A 22,909-nucleotide genomic window follows, 5' to 3' on the forward strand; every position below is an offset into this window, starting at 1 on the left:
CTCTGTAAATGGTTTGGACATGCATGAATTTGGTAGAATAATACAAATGGTTTTAGGAAAAGATGGAATCTTTAGACAACTGTCATGCATAGTTTATTTATTTAGAAAAAAACCCAATATTAATATGAATGTCCTAGCCTCATTGGGGGATGCAATCTAGTATATATATATGGATACTCCTCTAATTCCTGTCTTAAGTTAACCTTAAAATGTTGATTTGGACATTTAAAAACAATAATATAATTATAAAAGCTCTATCTTGTATCATTATACTTGTTATATTGTCAATGATTATTTTAAAATAGTACACAATAATTGAGATTTGAGAAACAGACAGACAACCCATTTGCTTACTAGGGTTGGTTGGTTCTTGGGTAGGTTCCCAACAAAAAACACTGGGGTCTCTTATATTCATTATCTTAGGTCTGATTTGATTAAACTTAATCGATAAACTTTCAGATAATCGTTGAGATACATCTGATAGTATTCAGCTTATTCGAATTGCTGACATTTTGAGTTTGTTTGATATGTTTAATCGTTCCCGTTCATCCTTTTATTTGCTTCAAATTATCATGCTTTAATTTATTTATTCGATGAATGAAAAATTATTTAAAGATTATGAGATAAATCAAACTAGTACTTAAGGCTCAGGTTCTTTTGGGGCAGGCTTTTACTGCTATTATTACCGTTGCTCAATCTTAGGACATGTTCCTAATCCTTTGTTTTAATTGTCTTATTTAATAAACTCTTAAAAAGTATATTTTCTTAGGACATGTTCCTAATTCTTTGCCTTAACTGTCTTATTTAATAAACTCTTAAAAGTATATTCTCATTTATAAGTAAGTTTTATATTGAATTGAAATGTTTAATTTTGACCTCCAAAAAAAAGGAACTTGATCACAGTTTCATTTGACAATCCTATATAATACAAACGAGAGGGATTAGACATTATTATTTATTTGAGAAATTAATATGTGAATTAAAAATATTTAATGCACGAACATTATAAAAGAAGACTTTCATTTCAGACAGCCTGTCACTGGTATTTATCATGGTTATTAACAACTCTTAAATGGTCAAATCTGGCGTTGTTAGCATCCTACTTTAAATCAAAATTGTATTAAATTACATATATAAATGGTTGAGATTGTCTCAATTTTTATTTGAAAATGTAAATTGTTTCTCCCAAACAAATTTAAGTTAGAGAGAAACAATTGAGAATTATGGGTTCTACATGGATTTTATTTTATTTATTTTTATTAAAAGAGAGGTGATTTCAGGAATTATTTAAGATTCACTTGTTATTTTTTATTATATATATAAATAAATTTAGAGTAATGGTATATACAGCACAAAAAATTGTTCGTGTTCATCAAATTTAATATTGAATTTAAAATATAAATGATTAATTAGTTAATTTAATATTAAATTAATTTAATATATATTAATTAAATAAAAGTTGAATTTATATGGTTAAATCTAATTTATCGCGTTCATCAAATTTGATATTGAAATTAAAATATATATTGTTGTTAGCTTAATTGGTTAAAAGGTTGTACTTGTTTTTATTAAGTTACAATTTGAAACATATATATAATATTTTTATTTTATTTTTAACCGTTTTAAGTTTTTGGACGGATGAACCCACAATTCTTATGAGCGGGTCAACCCACAATCCGACTCAAGTATCCATTTACTCTCAAATATATATCCAAATTAACCACCGTTCTCGACCCGACAATCCGAACACTTTAAAAATTAAGCATCATTCTATATATAATGATAAAGAGTTAAAAAACAAACTCACACAAAGTTACTCGAGTTTTAATAATTGACTTAAAATATAAAAATATATTGAGTTGAAAAAAAAAAATAAAAAAATAATAATAATAATAATAATAATAATAATAATGTAAAAATTTATCTAAGAACGCTTTGAGCTGGAAAATAATAATAATAATAATGGGGAAGTAAAATACAATTGCTTAGAAAATGACGGTGGCGCTATTTTGATGTTTGGTCAGAGTAGTGGGGGGCAATCTTGGGAAATGGCTGGACTCAAACGGTGGTGGTGATCGGAGATTAGATACACGCGCCGGTGAGGGCCACATCGCGGCGAGTTTTCATGCAAAAGTCACTGCTTCACGCCACGCCTCTTCAACTTCGAACTCGCCATTCCTTTCTTTCTCTCTCTCTTCATCTTGTACATTTCCATCAAAGACTTATTATTACTCTTTCTTTCTCTCTCTCTCTCGGTCTATAGATACATTTCTTCAAGCCACATTCGTGTGCCGAAATCTGGAGAAGAAGAGAATATAGAGAGAGAAATCGCGGCGGAATATGGCTTCCGAACCAGCAATCGCGGCGGAAGGTCATGGAAACAGAATTCGGACTGCAAATCCAATCACCTATATTCTTCGTCAACAGCGACTTACATGTCTTCTCATCGGAGTAGCAATCGCCACGCTTGTCCTTAAAACAACAGGTCCACCGTCATCATCATCGACTCATCAATCTCATCATCTCGATGACTCCTATTCTTTTCAACCGACTCGATCGTCTCATCTTTCGCTACCTCGTCGTACTACTTACGAACTTCATCACGGATTTCAACGCGCTAATGCAGGTATCATCTATCTATATATCTAATATTGTTCAATCAGTTAAACATCGACTGTTGTTGAAGATGAGATCTACCGAAATCATAAACATGCATTGGATATTTATTTATTTAATTATTATTTGGATTGTATTGTGCGCTTCTGTTTAAATCATTCCTGGTTCATACTATTTATTTAAATCTGGATTATTAAACATATGCTAACATCTCCTTCAAATGCATAACCAATCGTATGAGGTTCTTCAATGAAAGTTCTTAAATACTACAGGAAATTAAAGAATTGAGAAGTCCTGATATATGCATACATGTTTTGTGATTAATAGTCCTGTGGAGAATAGTAATCTGTCTTCTGTACTTTAGGTTGAGCTTAGTATTGTGCCTTTTACAGTATCCAGTCTACCTTAAGTTGCCTTTAGTTGCAGAAACTGTGATTACTGTATCATTTATTATCCTGGTATGATGTTTTCTGGTCAGAGATGTTGTGATTCAGTTGAGTATTCATGATTAGGTGGAAAAATACCACTTGGATTGAAGAGGAAGGTGATGAGAATACTAGTAACAGGTGGAGCTGGATTTGTTGGGAGTCATCTAGTGGACCGTCTAATGGAAAGGGGTGATAATGTGATTGTAGTTGATAATTTCTTCACTGGAAGAAAGGAAAACGTGATGCACCATTTTCGAAACCCTAGGTTTGAGCTCATCCGACACGATGTTGTTGAACCTATCCTGCTTGAGGTGGATCAAATCTACCATCTAGCTTGCCCTGCATCCCCGGTTCATTACAAGTTCAATCCTGTCAAGACCATCATATCCTTTTTTAAAGCTTCCCTTATTATTCTATTTGATTTTTATGGTATACATGCTCCTTTTTTTATGGGGTTACAAACCACATATGTTGACAAGAAATGGCATGACAGGAGTTATAAATCCTTAAAATTCACATCTAATCTTGCTAAACATCTATCAGTTACATTATTATATAATAATCATGTTTGATTGTTTGTTGCATTTGAATCCTTAATTCAATATGATTGATTACAAAACAAATGTGGTGGGGACATTGAACATGTTGGGGCTGGCAAAAAGAGTTGGTGCACGGTTCTTGTTAACTAGCACCAGTGAGGTGTATGGTGATCCCTTGCAACATCCACAAACAGAGACCTATTGGGGAAATGTGAACCCCATTGGTGAGTCAATTTAACCTCCCTCTTGATTTACTATATGTGCCAGTTTTCATTGCCAATACTATAGGAATAATCTTTCCAACTCCAATTTCATGAACAAATTTTTGCTATGCTATGGAATGATATAATTTTGTTTTTATATATAATTATATATTAATGTTGAATAGTTATTGTCTATAGATAAAAGTAGCAACAGTAATTTCTAAAACCATTTTCTCCAATGTTATCATATTTTGTTCTTCCACAGGCTAAAGTTTATTTAATGATCTGTTAAGTCGAAATGAATGATTGGCAAATGGGGACCAACTTTCATTTTCTCCAATGTTATGATATTTTGTTCTTCCAAGCTAAAGTTTATTTAATGATCTGTTAAGTCGAAATGAATGATTGGCAAATGGGGGGACCAACTTTTGGAGTTTGATGTCTCATTGATCACAAAAATTTCATTTCTTCAAAAATCACAAAAAAAATTAAAAAAACTTTTTGGTAATTTTTTTTCACTGAAATATGATCTAAAAATTTGTTTTTCTATATATAATTTTTTTACCTACAAAGTTTCATATGACAAAGATATTAGTTTTTTTCCTGTGATTGTGATGTTTTGTGGGTTTGGGACCTAGGTGTGCGGAGCTGCTATGATGAAGGAAAAAGAACTGCAGAAACCTTGACCATGGACTATCATAGAGGACATGGAATTGAGGTCTCAAATCCTATCCATTCATATTTTATGTGGCATCTGATTTTGTGGGCATTAATTTTTATATACAAATAATGTAGTCTGAGTTTTATATTGAAATAACTTGTGAAATTTTAGGGCTTGTTCAATCATGAGTTATTTGAATAGCCAGTTGGTTATTTCACAATAATCCTTGTTTGATATAATTAGTTAATGAAAAATGAATTACTTAAATAAAAATACACTGCATGCATAATAATAAAAATATTATTTTTCAATAGAAGATACTTTTAGTTGATGATAATTAACTGAAAATAATATTAAAAATAAACCAGTCAAGCTAAAATTTAGAGAGTGACAATTTAGTTTACTATTCTTATAAAATATCTTAGTACGGCTGAATGAATATGAACAACTGGTGCTGTCATGTCATGCCATGCCATGCCAATGAAAAATTAATTAGCTTACCAAACTTCTAAACAAGAGACAGATACCTAAAGTGTGTCTATAGTTTCATTGATTAATCTGATTAATGTTTTTTTAAAATTGATAAAGAGAGCATTTCTTTTCCCTTTCTATTTAACAAAGATAGCCATTTAGGGTAAATCTGGATAAGATGTTTTGGTGCAACCAAAAAGTAATAACCTAGTTAAAAAGCAGTTAGAATTAGACAGTTCAAAATTATTCTATAGTTATAAATTTCGCTACGATGTTAACTATGCTCTAAAAAAACCGAGCAGATGAACTTTGTTCTGATATTAACTATGCTCTGAAAAGACCAGGTAGACGAATCAATAGGGAAGATGGAATTTAGTCTCTAGGCTCACCGGTATTTTGAGCCTCTTGTGTGACAATTGATGATCTACATACTTTTGAGATGCTATTCTTTCTTATTACATTTCTTGGTGATTTTTCGATAAATGTTTGAGTTGGTTATGGATAACTTATGACAAATGATGTAATAACTTGAACTGAATTGTTTTTGATGGTTTTTTCCATCCAATTTTTTGCGACTTTCGAGATTAATTGGATTAATGTAATAAGTTGCATCATCCTTTGAAATATGAAAAATAGTTATTGAGTAGCTAATTTATGAATCCTTTTTCTCTGTGGTGGCACAGGTAAGAATAGCTAGGATCTTCAATACATATGGTCCTCGAATGTGCATTGATGACGGTCGTGTTGTCAGCAATTTTGTTGCCCAGGTTAATTTACTTATTCTTTTTCTGTTCAAGAAATATGTCATATATATATTATTGATGCTTAATGATATACTATTTGTACTTGCAGGCGTTAAGGAAGGAGCCATTAACTGTTTATGGGGATGGGCAACAAACAAGAAGTTTTCAATATGTCTCAGATCTGGTAATTACTAAATCCATGTCCTAGAGATTAAAGGAATTAGTATATCAATTGATCGTCTTTTAAAATGAGTGATCATATATAGAGTTGAATTGGATATTAATGGGCACTCATTTATAACTTGACATGAATTGGATTAATTTAACAACCAGTTGACAAGAAAACCATATAGAGCAAATGAAATTCTTGAAGAGGGAGTAGTATGTATGTATATATATAAGGATTGTGAATTGAATATATTGATCTGATCAGGTAGAAGGTTTGATGAGGTTGATGGAAGGAGAGCATGTGGGACCTTTCAATCTGGGCAATCCAGGCGAGTTTACCATGATTGAACTTGCTAAGGTAATTTAACTGCTTCATATATACATGATTCTATGAATCGATAAATTATTGAGTTGATGAATCTAAACATTCATGGATGCATGAATGCAGGTGGTGCAAGAGACAATAGACCCAAATGCAAAAATAGAATTCAGGCCAAACACAGAGGATGATCCACACAAGAGGAAGCCAGACATTACAAGGGCAAAGAAACTTCTGGGCTGGGAACCAAATGTTCCTCTTCGCGATGGTCTACCTTTAATGGTTTCTGACTTTCAGAAACGTATATTTGGCGATGATCAGAAACAAGGTCATGATCATATTGTAACAACCTCTTCTTCATCATCATCCAACTAAAAAGATCATAATCTATATATATATATATATATAGAAATGAGAGGCTACATATTAATTTCTACAGTCTGTATGAACAAATATATAGGAGGTGATAAAAAGGTAAAAGTTTCGCAGGCCAGGTTGTTCGATACAACACAAACTTACAGATCTTGTTTTTCATTTTGTATAATAGCCTTTTTGATGTTGTAATTCTTGCAAGCAATAACGATTTCCAATTCTATTGTGAGTTACTATCCAATGTAATGTAGACATTGTTTCATAAATCTTGTCTTTATTTACTCACGTTTTAAGTTAGAATCGATCTTATAATTCTTAGTCTTTTAAAATCACCATTTTTACTTGATTTATTTTTAAGTTATAAAATCTTTTAATTGGGTTAGAGCAACTGGCATATATAACTCTCTTTTTTTCTTTCTTTCAACCACCGGAAAAAAAAAAAAAACCATTATGTATTGGACGTTTCATTTTGGCCATTTTAAAAAATGGCCCTTATACTTTTTTTTTTAATAATATTTATTTTTTTTACATGTAAATCCTTTTAACTTATATTTTTTATACTTTTAAAATAAAAAAATTATAATATTTTTTAAATTTATAATTAAATGATTAAATTTATTATATTAAATTTAATTTATTTTATATTTATGTGTATTAAGTGTTTTTTATTAATAATGTTTGTTTTCATATAATATGTTTATTTATTTAAATGTATTATTGAATTATTTTATTTATTATGAATTATTGATATATAATTAATTTTATTAAATGAATAAAAAAATATTAATGTTAAATAGGTAAAGTTGATAAATATTCAGATAATATTAATAAGGTTAAAAGGTTAATTTAAGAAAATAATATTTTAAAAATATTTTTTTGAATTTGAAAATGAATTTTTAGGTTGCTGATTAATTATGTTTGATATGATTTTTACTGCATTTTAAGTTTAAGAATGAATTTATGAATTGAAGATGGCCTTATAATTATAAGTTATAAGAATTAACAAGTTCATTATTAAATATAAAATTAATTTTATCAACAAAAAGACACCAAATAAATAAATTTATCATTTATATGAATAATTAATAATATTTTTTTTAAGGTCATACAATTTAAAATTGTAAAAAACTATCTAAACAATTTAAGAATCTAAATCTGTTTAAATTTAACTATTTACGTATTATTTTATTAATATAATATAATATAATTTAATTTAAGTTTTATTTATAAAATTATAATTATTTTTTATAAAATTTACTTAAACTAGAATACTAAACCCTAAGAGTATGGGCCGAACTTATTACATGGTTGAAACCCAAGCCCAAAATGGAGTGCCTGAAAACCCTAGGCAGACTCTATTGATCAAACAAAAAGGAGATCATCTCAAATATTGTCATTTCCGGCGGCATCTTCATTCTCTCTCTAGTTCTTGCTCAATCCTTTGCAAGAAGAAATCAACGATGAGTCGTGGTGCGGCAGCTGGTGGCCCCAAGGGGAAGAAGAAGGGTGTAACTTTCACCATCGACTGCACTAAGCCGGTGGAGGATAAGATTATGGAAATTGCTTCGCTTGAGAAGTTTCTCCAGGAACGTATCAAAGTTGGTGGTAAAGCCGGTGCTTTGGGCGATACCGTCTCAATCTCTCGTGAGAAGAGCAAGATCATAGTTACCTCAGATGCTAACTTCTCCAAGAGGTAAAATCATTTCTCCTAGTATTTGTTTATACTTAGATCCATTTGATGTTTCATTATGATTCGAATCTATTGTTTTTTTATAAATCTGGAAATAATGCTGTTGGTAATGTATGTTGTTTCTAAGAGGGAATGTTATTATGATCTTATTCCTTTTCAAACTAGTTGGCAGAATTGATATATCATCAAGTACTAGAACAGGGAAGAAAGGCAATAATCTCTGAACTATAAATTAAGAAGTTTGGATAGTTGATAGTTAATTTCATTCTTGGTACTCTTGATCTTGTATACAAATGAATGTAGCACACCCATTTGTTGAATTCAGATGGACAATATGGTGAAAGTCTGAACCTTTCTATGGAATTGATGTTTTTAGTTAAAACAACTCATCCCAATCAGTTACACCCATAACAACCATTGTTGTACATATTCACTCAATTTTGTTTAGGGTTTGTCTGATTTAGGTCTCAGTTTCTAGAACTTCATGCTCTATGTCTACCCACCAGGGTATATCTTAAGCTTAAGACCTGAGGTCTTAAAGTTTGATTCTCATTTAAAGCATTTTGATTGAAGTTGTGGGTAAATATCTGATCTCATCAAAAAGAAGAGAAGAATTTCATAAGTGGGGGAGATTCTTAAACTTAAGAGGCCTGATGTCTTAAAGCTTGATTCTCATTTAAAGCATTTTGATTGAAGTTTCATGTGGTTTGTGTTTGCCTTTCAGGTATCTCAAGTATCTAACGAAGAAGTATCTGAAGAAAAACAATGTTCGGGACTGGCTTCGTGTGATTGCAGCAAACAAGGACAGAAATGTTTACGAGTTGCGATACTTCAATATTGCTGAGAATGAGGGAGAGGAGGAAGACTAGAAGAAGGGTCTTATGAAGAATTTGTCAGCTCTATCTATGTTAGTCTTCTACTGCACTATTTAGCTAAATTGTGGTTTTCATGTACTTTGGAATGTTTTATTGTAGAAGATCTTTTGTTTGGGGCAATTTTCGGTTTTTTCGATTTTCAATACATATTTGTTCTAGTTTTGGAACTGCTGCTTTCTTTGAAATTCTAATTTACTCAGTTTTAAGACTTATATCTCCCCCACTTATTTCTTATATTTTCATTGTTTAATCTTTATTAGATATACCGGTTCTCAAAATTGAGAGTTTATGTAAAATCTAGAGTTTTTATGAAATTGTAACGTTTAATTTGAAAAAATAATAGTTATATATTATTATTATTTATTATATATAACTAAGTGTTTTATACCTAACCAATTTTAAGATATTATATATTTAATATAAAATTAATTAAAAAATAATAATAAATAAATAACATTATAAAAAATTACTTACAAAATTAATTAATTTATTTAAATAAATAACTTTATTTTTTAATTTTTAAATATAAAATTATTTTTATAAAATTAAATCATATATAATCGTAAAATTGAAATTATTTATAAACTTATAAAATCATATTATTATTTATAATTATAAAATTTTATTATTATTTATAAACTTATAAAATTTTATTATCATTTATAAATTTATAAAATTTTATTATCGTAAATTTAAAATATTATGAATTTATTTAAAATTAGTCTTCATTAAATTTATGTAAAATTTTAAGAAACAGTCTTTCAATATACCAAACTGTTGATTTCTTTGTTAATTTTTTTTAATAACTAAATTGTTTGTAAACAAGTTTACATAAATATAGAATATAAACTATTAGACAGATAAATAATTATCAAAAGGTTTTTGATAGAATATATGATAGGAAGAAAAAGGGGTAATATAAACTTTAAATAAAAATAAATATTCACTCTCATCCATTCAAAAAAATCTGAATTTGACTACTAAATAAATAAAAAGAAATCAAAATCTGGAATTTCTTTATTTTGCAAATGGTCTGTAGAAGGGACTAGATGATCAAATTATTGTCTACCACCCCATTCTCTAGTAATCCTTCAGCTAAAGGTCTTTCCTTGGTGGCATTTCTGTAAATAGCATATAACACTAGCTGTATTGCTCCAAGTATAAATCCAGACCCATTTGGTATCTGAAATTTAAAATAAAATAAAATAAAATAAATACAGTTTATAACTATGAAAAAAAATCAATAATACAAATTAAGAAATTAAAGGGAGACTTACCCATATGAAAAAATCATTTTGGAGAAAGCCATATAAAGCCCAAGTGCCACTATTCAAGAAAATGAAGAAGGAAAGGTAGAATGGCATGTATTTAACGCTCTTCGTTGTTATTACTGTCTTCTGCTCGAAAAATAAAAATCATGCGATCAACTATCAATGACGACAGTAACAAAAACCATAAAAGTGACTAGAAATCATAATGCTCGAATAATAGAAATCATGAAAGTAATAATTTTGTAATGTATTTAATATTAGTAACTTGTTTAGTTGGTTAGATGTTATAATAATAAAATCATATTAACGAAAGAAAATGTGTATCCATATATAATTATGACTATTTAATATTTTATAACAAATACAAATTTATTTTTTCTAAGTTAATCATAATTGGACAAACTTTAATATTTGTTGTAGAGAGGTTATTAGAGTATTGTATTATTATTTTTAGTTAAAAAATATGTAGAGGCTATAATGAGGACAACGTGTTAAAGCAATTATTGCCCGACAGCTATTAATATAGCAATAAAATAGGATAATGTGGACCTCCATCATAATAAATATACTTTGTTTTTTTTTATTTGTAAAAAAACAAAAACAAATAATTTAGGTACCAATGTACCATCTATATTTACATTCTCATATCTCAACAATAAAATTCAAATATGAAATGGAAAAGAAATTGATGAAAGTGAATAAGAATACTTACTATGGCGGAAAGAGGAGATGCGTACATGATAATATTAAGACCGACACATAGGCAGCCTATAACGATTAGTCGATCGTATTCTTCTAAGGCCAATTGAGTCACCAACAATATAGTCGCAAAGACTCCAACGTTAAGAAATGCCACCAAATATGCCCTTTTCATCTATACATTATTTTTCCATAAAGTATCAAATTTATAGTTAATAATGCTTTTAAAATAGTTTTAAAAAATTAACTTATTAAGATAATTCTTGTCGGATAAATAAAACTCATATGTAATGTTTATTAAGAACTTCTTAAATTGAATAGATGTATTTGCTTATATTACACTAGAAAATAAACCATGATTTTAAAAAATAATAATAAAGAAAATTTCCAATACCCAAAAAAAGAAAATGACTAGTCTATATATAGATATTAATAGTGAAACAAAACTCTATTTGGTCGGAATAATATTTGATAATGAAATAATATTCAAAATAAATCCTTATCACTCCGACAAGTATGTGTCATGATATCACAAAATCAAATTTAATATTGAAGTATACTATTTATTTTGAAATGTGACAAAGACTTTAAATTAATTTAAACAAATTAATTAATTCCCCTTATATTAAAAGTTTAATTTGTTTTCTTTCTAAACCCTTCTTTCTCTAATTTTAAGTTCGATTTTCACTAATAACATTCTTAAGCAAATAATTTTGATTAGAAAGATTAGAAAAGATATAACGATATAAACCGAGAGAAAAAGAAACCTACCCGCATCCTCGAGGGAGCGTAAATGAGGAAGAGGAGAATAAAGATGGATTCAACGAAGATTCCAAAGCCATTAACGGTGGCGACGAGTAGACCGTCGGGACTAATGACTCCATAATAAACCCATTGACAAGAACTCAATAAAGCTGTTACATAAGGAAAGATCTTAAATTCTTCTGTTGATTTGTTCTTCACTATTTTCCAAAATGTATCTCTGCAAATTCCATCCCATATATATATAGATCATTATTAACATATATATTCAATAAATTTGATGAAATTATTATAAGTTAATCAGAGCTTTACATTGGAGCAAGAAAAACCAGGACTGAGAGGATATTTCCTGCAAACATATATATAGATTAATAATTAAGATTGTTAAAAAAATAAAAAATAAAAGTGAATTTCTTACCTATGATCCCGATTATGAAGCTCAAGGTTTCCATTTTGAGGGAGAGGAGGAAGAAGAAGATAAGGGGATTGGTTTGGTTTGGTTTGGTTTTGAAGCAGAAGCATATATAATGGAATAATATATATTTTAATAGAAATAAGATTCAGATGGTTTGATAAAAATAAATAAATATATTAGGTAGAGTGCTATTTCCTAATTAATAATAATAATATACAAATAATATGTTTTGTCATGACTCTCTTTGAGTCTTTAATATGAGACCCTACTTATTATTCATATGCCATTATTATGCTTGATGATTTTGGATATCAAGAATCAATTTCATACCACACATTTTCTTTTCTTACTAGTCCAATTTCATAGCACACAAAAGAGAACACAAAACATGTGCATAATAATGATCAATGGATCCAAAAGCTTCTTATGGTACCCTAACAAGTAAGCAACTGATGCTACTTTTTTTAAAGGAATTTGAATTAAGGTTGCAAGTGAGTCAAGTCGCTCTCGAATTGCTTGGTCAAAGCTCGACTTGAGTTTGACTTTAATTAACTAAGTTCGAAACGCTCGTTTAATATTTGAGTTAAGTTCGAGATCATATAATACTTGTTCGATAACTTTTCGAACTTTTTCGAATCAGATAAAAAATTTTTTTATTTATTTTAATATTAAAATTTATATTTTAATATATATATATATATATATTTTAAAATTTAATTTAAGTTCAAATTTTTAAGTCGAGCTCAAATTTATAAACTCACTCGAGTTCGAATCGAGCTAATAAATACTTAATCGAGTCGAGATCGAGCTCAAGCTTGGATGACCTTGAATAGGGACCTAGTCCGGTTCACTTTAGTACCGGTCTTGTCAAAATATTCTATATAATTATTTTTTACTTTTATGTTATAAATAATAATAAACTCGTAACATTTAATTTTTTAAAATAATTTGAGTTATTATGTTCACACTATTCATGTATTTGCCATAATAAAAAAATATATATTTTATTTGTCTTGCTATATTTTATGTTAGAGTGAAAACATATAATATTTTTGTATTTTAATTTAGCTTATGAAACCAGTCTATTTCTCACATTAGAAGGGTTTACAGCTTTAATAATAAAAAATTATATTTATAAAATATAGGGAACGTGAAATGAGCTTGGTATATTATATTATTAATATATATTATATGATTTGTCTTTCAATGGACCAACTCACAAAGATAAAGGTCCAGCAGTACTCATCTTGTTGTCTATCTATAGCAGTCAACATTTAGCCATTTAGGTATACAAATTTGATCAAATATATATAATTTAATTTATTATATTTGTGAAAAAAAATATTAATTATCTTCATCTTAATTAATATTTTTCAAATTCTTTACAAATATTTTTTAACATTGCAAAATTAAGAACGTATAAGTCTCAAAAAAAAAAAAAAAATACTCCATTAGAAAAATAATCGTACATAAAGTCAACTTTAGAAAAAAAAACTGATAATAAATCTATCTGTTTTTTTATAAAACAAAATAAAATGTTCTCGCATCACATGTTTATTTCATAGCATGTTTTTTTAGGCATTCAATGGTATTTGACAATTTAAAATGTGTTAATCTAAAATATATACTCCAATTTTTTTTAAATAATACGTCCAAAATGTATGTGAATATATTCTTTACATATGTGCAAATGAATAAAAAGAAAATAATATGTCAAAATAAGAATGTTTTTGTTAATTTATAACAAAAACACACAAATTATTAAAATTAACTTATAATTTAAGTATAGAGTATTAACTAATATAATTCAAAATTTAAATATATTATGATAGAAGATATTCAATTTTAAATATAAAAAATGAACAAATTATTTAAAAAATATTTAAATAACCTAGAAAGCAAGTCACATTTAAATATATATTATATATATATATATATATATATAATGCTTAATTTTTAAAATGGTCGAAAACTGTGGTTAATTTAGAAATATATGTGAGAGTAAATGGATATTTTGATCGGATTATGGGTTGACTCGCCCATAAACTTAAAATAGTTAAAGATAAAACAAAAAAATGTTATATGTATATTTCGAATTTACAACCTAACAAAAACACCGTATAACTCATTAACCAATTAGACTAATAACACTTTATATTTTAAATTTAACACCAAAGTTGATGAACGTATGACATATTAACAATATAAGTTCAACTTTTTAACTTTTATATATATATAATTAATGATACTTAATTTTTAAACTGTCCGGATTACGGGTCAAGAGTTGTGGTTAATTTCGATATACATGTGAGAGTAAATTGATACTTTGGTTGAATTGTGGGTTGACCTGCCCATAAACTTAAAACGATTAAAGATAAAATTAAAAATGTTATATGTATGTTTCGAAGTTGCAACCTAACAAAACAGTTATAACTCTTTAAACAACTAAACTAACAACACTTTATATTTTAAATTCATCACCAAAATTGATGAACGCGAGACATTTTAACAATATAAGTTAAACTTTTAACTAACTAATTTATATGGCTAAAATGAGCGGTGGGTTGCCTAAAATGAAAATAAAGTCCCTTACTTCGGCTAGACTTTCTTACTGGAGCATACATAACGGACAAGGACTGAAAAGACTATTCTTAGCCTCTTATTCAAGAATCTTTCCGATGAATGGAAGCGAGATTGGATGAACGTATATAAACTACAACTAAAGATTTGATCCCTTTCTCTTAGGGAATCTCGACTAGACGAGGGAGCAAGGTTGACGCTACGAAAAAAAAGTAATTGCAACTGTAATGAATGAGCTTATTTCTTATTATAAGCCTATTTGACTAGACAGGTCTCCCGGGGGTTCCCACAGAGAAGTCTTGCTCTGGCTTGCCAAAAGCGTTTAATATTGATCATTAAGGATGTCTTACACACTGGTGGAATTGCGTAATATTTATAAGGCTTTTAACTAGCTTAGTGAATCGATTGTTACTAGTAAAATAGTATGTTACTCTTGCCTATTAGAAACTAAGGGGAGTCAATCTTTGATTCAGAGTCAGCGGCCGACAGCCTAATAAATTCTTTCCCGTTCAGAAAGATGAATCCTATCTGTGGGGCCTCCCCCTCATATATATAATGATGCTTAATTTTTAAAGTGTCTAGATTGCTGGGTCGAGAGTTGTGGTTAATTTGAATATATATGTGAGAGTAAATGAATATTTGTGTCGGATTGTGGGTTGACCCGCCCATAAACTTAAAACGGTTAAAAATAAAATAAAAAATTCTTTATGTATGTTTCGAATTTGCAACATAACAAAACAAATACAACTTTTAACCAAGTGTGATTGTGATGTAGTTTGCCGATGGTTAATAGACCAGTATCAATTGAAAGTAGTTAAAAAAATATGAATAAAATATTTGATTGACCAAAGTGTAATGTTACAATGTTAAATATTAAAAAATATGAATCAGATATTTGATTGACTAAAGTGAAAGTGTAATTTCACGAGATGAGAGGTTCATTCGGAAATTGTGATGAAATGTGAGAAAATAAATTATTTTATCAAAGTGAATAAAACGTAGAATGGGAGCGCATTAAATACATATTATTATTATTATTAACAATTAATTTTATTTATATTTTTATTGGTGTATTGCACTAGAAACATCGTATTAATCCTTTAATGTTTGAAAGTAGTAAAACTCTATCATCTATCATATTTTTGTTATGCAAAATAAACATTTGTCTCACATATTCCAAAATTTCAAACTAAATTAAGCAAATATACATAAATTGTTTGATTTTTTTTTTAATGATTTCGACATAATCAATACTTTAACTTAGTGATTTAGACTTTTCTCTAACGTAGGAGAGATATTGTCAATTTATTCTTACGTTGATCTAATCCCAAAAATGTATTTTGCATTTATTTTCTCCAAATTTTATATACTGTTGCATTTTTTTTATTCTCAATGATTATACTAACTTTTTATTACTATTATGATTTTGCTAATTAAAATAAAATAAATGTTTGTGCTATGTTATCCCAAATTTAAGAATCTTTGTTAGTTGACCAACTTCCTTTAATTTATTATTTTCTAATTTTTCGTGATGAAGAGTTAGTATTAGCCTACCTCATGAAAATATAATCGGAAAAAATAAGTTAAGGGTTTATATTATAACAACATGAATTTAGAAATAAACAAATGAAAGTCATTAATAAATTGAGGGTATTTTGTAGATTTTCTTTATTAATAATTACAACGAATAGCAGGCGCTTATTAATTAATGGGTGGTGGGATTAGTTAATATTAAATTCTTAATTATAATATAGTTAGTCGGAAATTAGTGCTATTTATCTATTAAAAAGTATTAATTAGGATAGTTTTATGTATGATCTACTGCGTTCACATGGAATAAAGTGTTTTGGGGGCATCCCAATGTAATGTGTTAATTTAAAATAGTGACAAATCATTTAATAATTAAATTTCACATTCTCTTCTTTTGTACTAATCTTAAAATTATAAACGTGCAAATTTAGATTGACAATCATGACATTTTAGAGACGATAATGGAGGAAATCAGAACAAAAGATATTTTCTTTTAATTTATATCGTTTATACCATAGTATAAAAAAATAACTATTTTAAAGATAGTATGTTTAATGTTTAATTTAATGTTGATTCATTATAGATATTTTCTTTTAAATTTAACTTTTTGTGTTCTTATTGTTAAGTTATACAAAAATAATTTAACAATTTCAAACGCAGTTAACTAATTATATACGTGATATTTATAAGTTATACAAAAATAATTTAACAATTTCAAACGCAGTTAACAAATTATATAAGTGATATTCATATATTAATAAATAAAACGACATTTATATCACTCCCTTGACTAAATTAAATATTTTAACTACCTTATCTGAAATTCGTTAGACAAAACCTTAAATTTGTTAAAATTTGATAATTAAATTAGTGATATAAATATTTTATTTATTTATTTATAAATGTTACGTATATAATAAGTTAACGGTGTTTGAAATTGTTAAAACAAAATCTCATTTTATATAATTTTATATATAATTTTATCAATAAGGATCTCTAATCAAACAATTAGATCTATAAGAGGCACAAGTCCTAGCTTTGACTACAAAATCAATTATTTAGAGCTCGGTTTTCTAGCCATGCTTTTTTTGGTAGTTCGACCGCTGAATTTCTTTGTTTCTGTATTTCCAGAATATGAGTGTGTGACTTGTACTAACCTGAATTCCGTTCATTTGCACGGGTAAAGATATAAACAAAATATTATTTAAATATAAATATTTTAAATAAAAACAATATTATTCAAAATTTTGAATTGGTTTTAATTTGTAAAATTAAATTTAATCTAAATTTAATGTTTATTTATATTTTTAAATTCATCAAGTTTAAAATCATTTAAAAAAATATATTCATTTACCAATGTTCGCGCACTCCATATAATAATTATTTTTACAGGCCCTAATCTTAAGTATAAAATGTTAACATTTTAACCGCTATACCACTTATGATTGTTGAAATAATTTTATAATTTTGTGTATGTATATATATATATATATATATATATATATATTTTGTAAATTATATATATTATATAAAAAATTTATATTCATACAAAAATAAATATAATAAAAATAATTATATCTATTATAGTAATATTAAAATAAAAAAAATCGTTAATAATGATATATATAACATTATATATAATAAAACTAATTAAATTTCTTGTCCTAATTTTATTTATTAAGTACAAGACACATTTTAAAATTATTGTAATTTTTTTTTTGATTTTTGTTTTGTTTTTTGTTTTTCGTGTGCATCCCACGTGAATTTTTCAATATTTATTATAATTCTTAACTCAAACCGACATTTAGTGATTTCAAATCCAGAGGTTAATCGTACGATTACACTTTTCGACATGATCTTAGGCCCTAAATTACCCTCTGTGGACGAACCTTTAAGTTTCTCACAAATATTTGCATTGCTCAAGTCGACATTCCCAACATTCGATTACACCTTTTGGCATACATTCTCGCTTCTGCTTCATATATTAATATTCGTGCACTCACATATAATAATTATTTTTAGAGATATTTAAATCCTAGTCTTAAATATGAAATGTGAACACTTTAACTGTTAGACTACTTATGATTGTTAAAATAATTAATGCAAGCCTTTGAGACCAAGCCTCAGATGCCAGAACTTTGATGTATATTGAGTGACCTCGGAGATAATAACTAAACATATTTGTGATACCTTATAGAGAACACACATCGTTTTTATTTACTCCTCCCATAACAACTAAAGTACCTTTCTCACCAATAATCGTTCATCTCTTGCCTTCTAAACATAACATTTTCTATTATGCTTCTTTAGTTTATGTAGTCTTTTCTGAAGTATCATTCATCTTAACACCATAAGCACTTTACATTTTCTTTTGTCTTTAACATAAACTTATAACTTTTATTGCTCAATCTTCTTTCTCATGATGTTGTTACATCTTACAAATATGTCTTCTCCATTGTCTTCCTGTCTACAATATACCCTATTAATTTGTTTCTTTGACATCAAGTAACTCGTACTTCTTCCACCTCAAACTTGACAATCATTCATACCAACAAGAACTACAATTTGAACATCTTTTGGAAACCTCTCTAAAACTTGTTAAGAACCCTCGAAGGATCATCCAACATCTACAGCTTCCTCTCCTCTCTAACAACCTCGCTCTGATACCACTTGTTGGGATACCAGGAGATGAAGTATCTCTTAATGCAATAACAATAACAACATCGAACAATTGCATAAACGAAAGAAAGCAACTAAGGAACGCAAATACAATATTTATAGTGGTTCGGCCAAAGAATGTCCACTTCCACTTTCGAAATACAAGAGACTCTCAACTTTATTATCAAGAATGTTATAGAAGTATTACAATGATTCTCTCATAATGAAATCTCACACACAACTCACAAAGAAGCGATGTTTTTAAGGCAAAGACTTGACTTTCTATAAATAAACTCTAATTAGGTCAATATCAATATCTTGTCTAAAACTCTCAAAAGAGTTTCCAAAATATTCTTACCACAATTCCTAATTGTATTTCCATAATAAAATATTTAATTTTCTTTTGTGATAATCTTATTTTCTAATATCAAGATTATACACCAAAAAATATAGTTTTCTTTTGTTGAATATACTCTTTCATTGTACTAAGATTATGTACCATGAATATATCATATTTGTAATATTGTAAATCCAATATTAATAGACCAGGTCCGTCTTGTTCATTTTTGGGGCCTTGGACGATCAAAGATTTGGGGCATAAATTTTGAATTCAAAAACAATATTTAATAAGAAAAATATGATTCTTATAATATCAAAAATATAACAATATTTGATTTACGAAAGTTCATCCAATAGCTCATTTTTAATACTTATAAATGCCAATCCATTAAGCCTTTCTTGCAGCATTGTGGAACGCAAATAGGATTTCAACAATTTCAACTTAGAAAAACTTCTTTTAGCCGATGCAACAATAACTAGAATAGTTAACAAGAGAAGAAATGGCTTGATCAACCGTATAAAGAAAATAATCAATTCTAAATGACTCCTCTATAGATAATGGAGTGGATGATGTCCCTATATTTTCATCACACTGTTTTTTTCTTCGAATCTTTCGCCTTTGAGGAAATATGGAATCAACCTCCATTTTCAAAGAAATAACTTTAGCCTCTTCTATCGCTTTAGTGAAACCATTTTCTTTATAGACCTCAAAGAAAGAAATTAACCCTTTCATTCTCTTTATAGCAACATCAATAAGCATATCCTTCGATTGTAAAAACTTGCTCACCAAATTAACTTCATTTAATATTTCATACCAAATAACAATTGCTAATATAAATTCAAAATCACTAAGTTCATTATTCGCTAAGGACTTAGCTTCACTCCTTATTTTATCATCATTATCAACATCTGCTACTTCAAGTAGAGCTTCTCGAAGTTCTGACATTTGGAACTTTATGGCTTTAACACTATCAAGACGACTCTCGCATCGAGTAGAAGACAATGATTTGGGAGTATACAGTTTAATATTATCCTTCAAAATTTTCCACCTATTAGTAGAATGTGCAAAAATAGTATAAATGCGTTGGATAATTCCAAAAAAATCTCTTACTTTACCACATGTACTGGTCATATCACATAACACCAAATTAAGATTATGACAGCTACAAGGAGTATAAAAAGCTCTAGGATTGATGTCTAAGAGCCTTTTTTGCACCCCTTGATGTTTTCCCTTCATATTCGACCCATTATCATAACCCTGTCCTCGTACATCAAAAATATCAAGATCAAGATTTTTTAATTCATTTTCTAAAACTTGAAAAAGTCCTTGTCTAGTGGTGTCATTCACATTCAAGAACCCCCAAAACGATTCATCAACGTTATACTCACTATCGACATATCTCAATATCAAAGTCATTTGCTCTTGGTGGCTTATATCAGGAGTACAATCAAGCATCACAGAGAAATACTTTGCTTTCTTTATTTTTTCAATGATTTTTTCTTTATTGTATAATCTAGCAAAAGTATGAACTCATTCTGGATGTTATGACCAATATAATGAAAATGAAGCTCATCATTGGTAATTCGTCTAACATGATCTTGGATGACTGGGTCAAATTCTGCCAACATTTCAATCAAACCCAAGAAATTACCATTACTATTCTGATACAATTTCTCATTAGTACCACGAAAAGCTAAATTATGTTTACCAAGAAACTTCACAATAGAAATCATTATTTACAAGACTTTTTTCCAATGATCTTTTTCTTTGTTAATTAGTTTTTGAGCTTCTTTATCAATAGTTTGATTCTTTTGTAATATTTGTCGCAATTCATACCAAGTGTTCATATTCGTAACATGTTCCATATTCGCCTCATGAACTTTAAGTCTCATATTAACATGTTTCCAAGTGTCAAAGCCTTCACATGTTAATCCACCCTTACCCACCCCTTTTCTAAATATTTTACAGCAAAAACAAAATACTTTATCAAGATCATTTGAGTAAACAAGCCAATTCCTATCAAACTTCTCTCCATTTGGTAACACTCTAGTATACAACTTTGAAGAAAATCGTCTATTATCTTTATCAAGAGGCCCATTGACAATGTTTAAATCTCTTTTAGGACCCTCTAACACTAACAATTCAATCATTTTAGCATCAAGACCATCCCAACTTCTTGGATCAAATATGTCAGGGTAATTACAAGTTTCACTTGTATTTGTGTCTCTACTACGCATAACACCATCATTATCATGATTCTCAATATTATCATTGTCATTCTCATTCGTTTCCATAGTTTCAACATCATCAGATTCATTTCAACTGGAATTTGAGTTTCTTTCATAACATATTTGTCCAAAGCTCCCCTTTGAGAATTTATCAACTCTGTTATTCGTTTCTTCTTTTTAAGTTTGTCATAACCCGATTCACATTTACAAGTGGGAGACATTATCTAAAAACAAAACAAAGTCGAAATGATAAACTACTGTCTACTACTACTAACCTTTAATTAAATAAAATTCGATCAAATGTTCCCGAATGGCCGAATCCCCACCCACCTTCCCAATCTAGCGGCCACCTTCAATCAAATGTTCCATACTTCAATCTAATTAAACTTTTGAGTCACTATTGAGTAGGGATGGCAATGGGGCGGTTCGGTTCGGTGAATGACAATACCATCCCCGCCCCGAATTTACCCACCCCGCCCCGATTCCCAACTTGGTTTTTAAATATAAACCATCCCCGCCCCAATCGGGTACGGGGTTTCCCCGCGGTGCACCGAAACCTAATAACAATTTAAATTTAAAATATAAATAATAAAATAATTCATATATTTAGAGTTATAAATTATCAAAATATTAAATACCAAACAAAAACAACATTCAATAATAATAATTTTAAAGTATTAAATACCAAAACAAATAAACTTCCAATAATAATAATGTTTCAAAATATAACAAAAACTCTAATTGAACTAAATCTCCATTCTTCATCTTCATTCTTCAATGGTTAGGATCACATTCTGTATTAATAAAAAAATATATTAATAAATAAAATAAAGTATAAAAATTTAAATAAACTCACATTTCTCAAACTATACTAAATAAAAACATTTCAGCTTATTTAAAAAACAATAAATTACTAATTTTTTTAAAAGAAAATAACATGTAATACCATTTTTTATTTGAAGAACAATAAAAGTATAAATAAACTAATGAAGTATCATACTTCTCAAACTATACTAAATAAAATAATTTTACCTTCTTTTAAAAATATTAGATTACTAACCTATTCTTTTCTCAAACTATTAAATAAACTAATGAAGTATCATATTATACATGAATATAATAGCAAAAGAAAATTATCGGACACAAATATTATACAAATTTAATAATAGCGATCTAAACTAATTGTTTATAATGAAAATAAAATAACTAAACTCACCTGAAATCGAAGATATCGTCGTCAAGTCGAGAGAAGATGTAACAAAGATTGTAAAAGACAAAGACGAATATAGAAAACACCCTACAAAAAAGACGTGATGCCATTTTGTTTATATTAATTAGTAA

The 22,909-nt window shown here is 28.2% G+C and overlaps 3 protein-coding genes and 1 pseudogene across 3 annotated transcripts; 2 read left to right on the plus strand and 2 right to left on the minus strand.

Annotated features, from left to right (window-relative positions):
• The first annotated feature begins 2,037 nt into the window (after positions 1-2,037).
• Positions 2,038-6,799, plus strand: LOC124939976 (UDP-glucuronic acid decarboxylase 4-like). Its single transcript, XM_047480445.1, has 8 exons — positions 2,038-2,626; positions 3,129-3,427; positions 3,660-3,807; positions 4,425-4,504; positions 5,602-5,685; positions 5,771-5,845; positions 6,095-6,187; positions 6,278-6,799. The coding sequence occupies exons 1-8, from the start codon at positions 2,341-2,343 to the stop codon at positions 6,521-6,523; spliced, it is 1,311 nt and encodes a 436-aa protein (XP_047336401.1). The 5' UTR covers positions 2,038-2,340; the 3' UTR covers positions 6,524-6,799.
• Positions 6,800-7,893: 1,094 nt separating this feature from the next.
• Positions 7,894-9,297, plus strand: LOC124938432 (60S ribosomal protein L22-3-like). The gene is made up of 2 exons (XM_047478872.1): positions 7,894-8,213; positions 8,935-9,297. The coding sequence occupies exons 1-2, from the start codon at positions 7,981-7,983 to the stop codon at positions 9,077-9,079; spliced, it is 378 nt and encodes a 125-aa protein (XP_047334828.1). The 5' UTR covers positions 7,894-7,980; the 3' UTR covers positions 9,080-9,297.
• Positions 9,298-10,027: 730 nt separating this feature from the next.
• On the minus strand, positions 10,028-12,352 carry LOC124939966 (bidirectional sugar transporter SWEET17). The gene is made up of 6 exons (XM_047480435.1): positions 12,236-12,352; positions 12,130-12,166; positions 11,827-12,037; positions 11,069-11,230; positions 10,363-10,482; positions 10,028-10,268 (listed from the first exon to the last, which is right to left on the minus strand). Exons 1-6 carry the CDS (start codon positions 12,267-12,269, stop codon positions 10,131-10,133), a joined length of 702 nt encoding a protein of 233 aa, XP_047336391.1. The 5' UTR covers positions 12,270-12,352; the 3' UTR covers positions 10,028-10,130.
• Positions 12,353-19,796: 7,444 nt separating this feature from the next.
• LOC124939459 lies at positions 19,797-21,634 on the minus strand (annotated as a pseudogene).
• Positions 21,635-22,909: the final 1,275 nt, after the last annotated feature.

The sequence above is a fragment of the Impatiens glandulifera genome, chromosome 5 (genome assembly GCF_907164915.1).
Source record: "Impatiens glandulifera chromosome 5, dImpGla2.1, whole genome shotgun sequence".
NCBI lineage: Eukaryota > Viridiplantae > Streptophyta > Magnoliopsida > Ericales > Balsaminaceae > Impatiens > Impatiens glandulifera.

What these genes read in the sequence shown, in the direction of transcription:
- LOC124938432 (XM_047478872.1), top strand. Translation starts at nt 7,981, where the DNA reads ATGAGTCGTGGTGCGGCAGCTGGTGGCCCCAAGGGGAAGAAGAAGGGT. An exon ending in GATGCTAACTTCTCCAAGAG is followed by an intron (nt 8,214 to 8,934) that starts GTAAAATCATTT and finishes TTTGCCTTTCAG; the next exon opens with GTATCTCAAGTATCTAACGA.
- LOC124939966 (XM_047480435.1), bottom strand. Translation starts at nt 12,269, where the DNA reads ATGGAAACCTTGAGCTTCATAATCGGGATCATAG. An exon ending in CTTCATAATCGGGATCATAG is followed by an intron (nt 12,167 to 12,235) that starts GTAAGAAATTCA and finishes ATATGTTTGCAG; the next exon opens with GAAATATCCTCTCAGTCCTG. An exon ending in CATCTCCTCTTTCCGCCATA is followed by an intron (nt 10,483 to 11,068) that starts GTAAGTATTCTT and finishes TTTTTCGAGCAG; the next exon opens with AAGACAGTAATAACAACGAA.
- LOC124939976 (XM_047480445.1), top strand. Translation starts at nt 2,341, where the DNA reads ATGGCTTCCGAACCAGCAATCGCGGCGGAAGGTCATGGAAACAGAATT. An exon ending in ATAGAGGACATGGAATTGAG is followed by an intron (nt 4,505 to 5,601) that starts GTCTCAAATCCT and finishes GTGGTGGCACAG; the next exon opens with GTAAGAATAGCTAGGATCTT. An exon ending in CCATGATTGAACTTGCTAAG is followed by an intron (nt 6,188 to 6,277) that starts GTAATTTAACTG and finishes GCATGAATGCAG; the next exon opens with GTGGTGCAAGAGACAATAGA.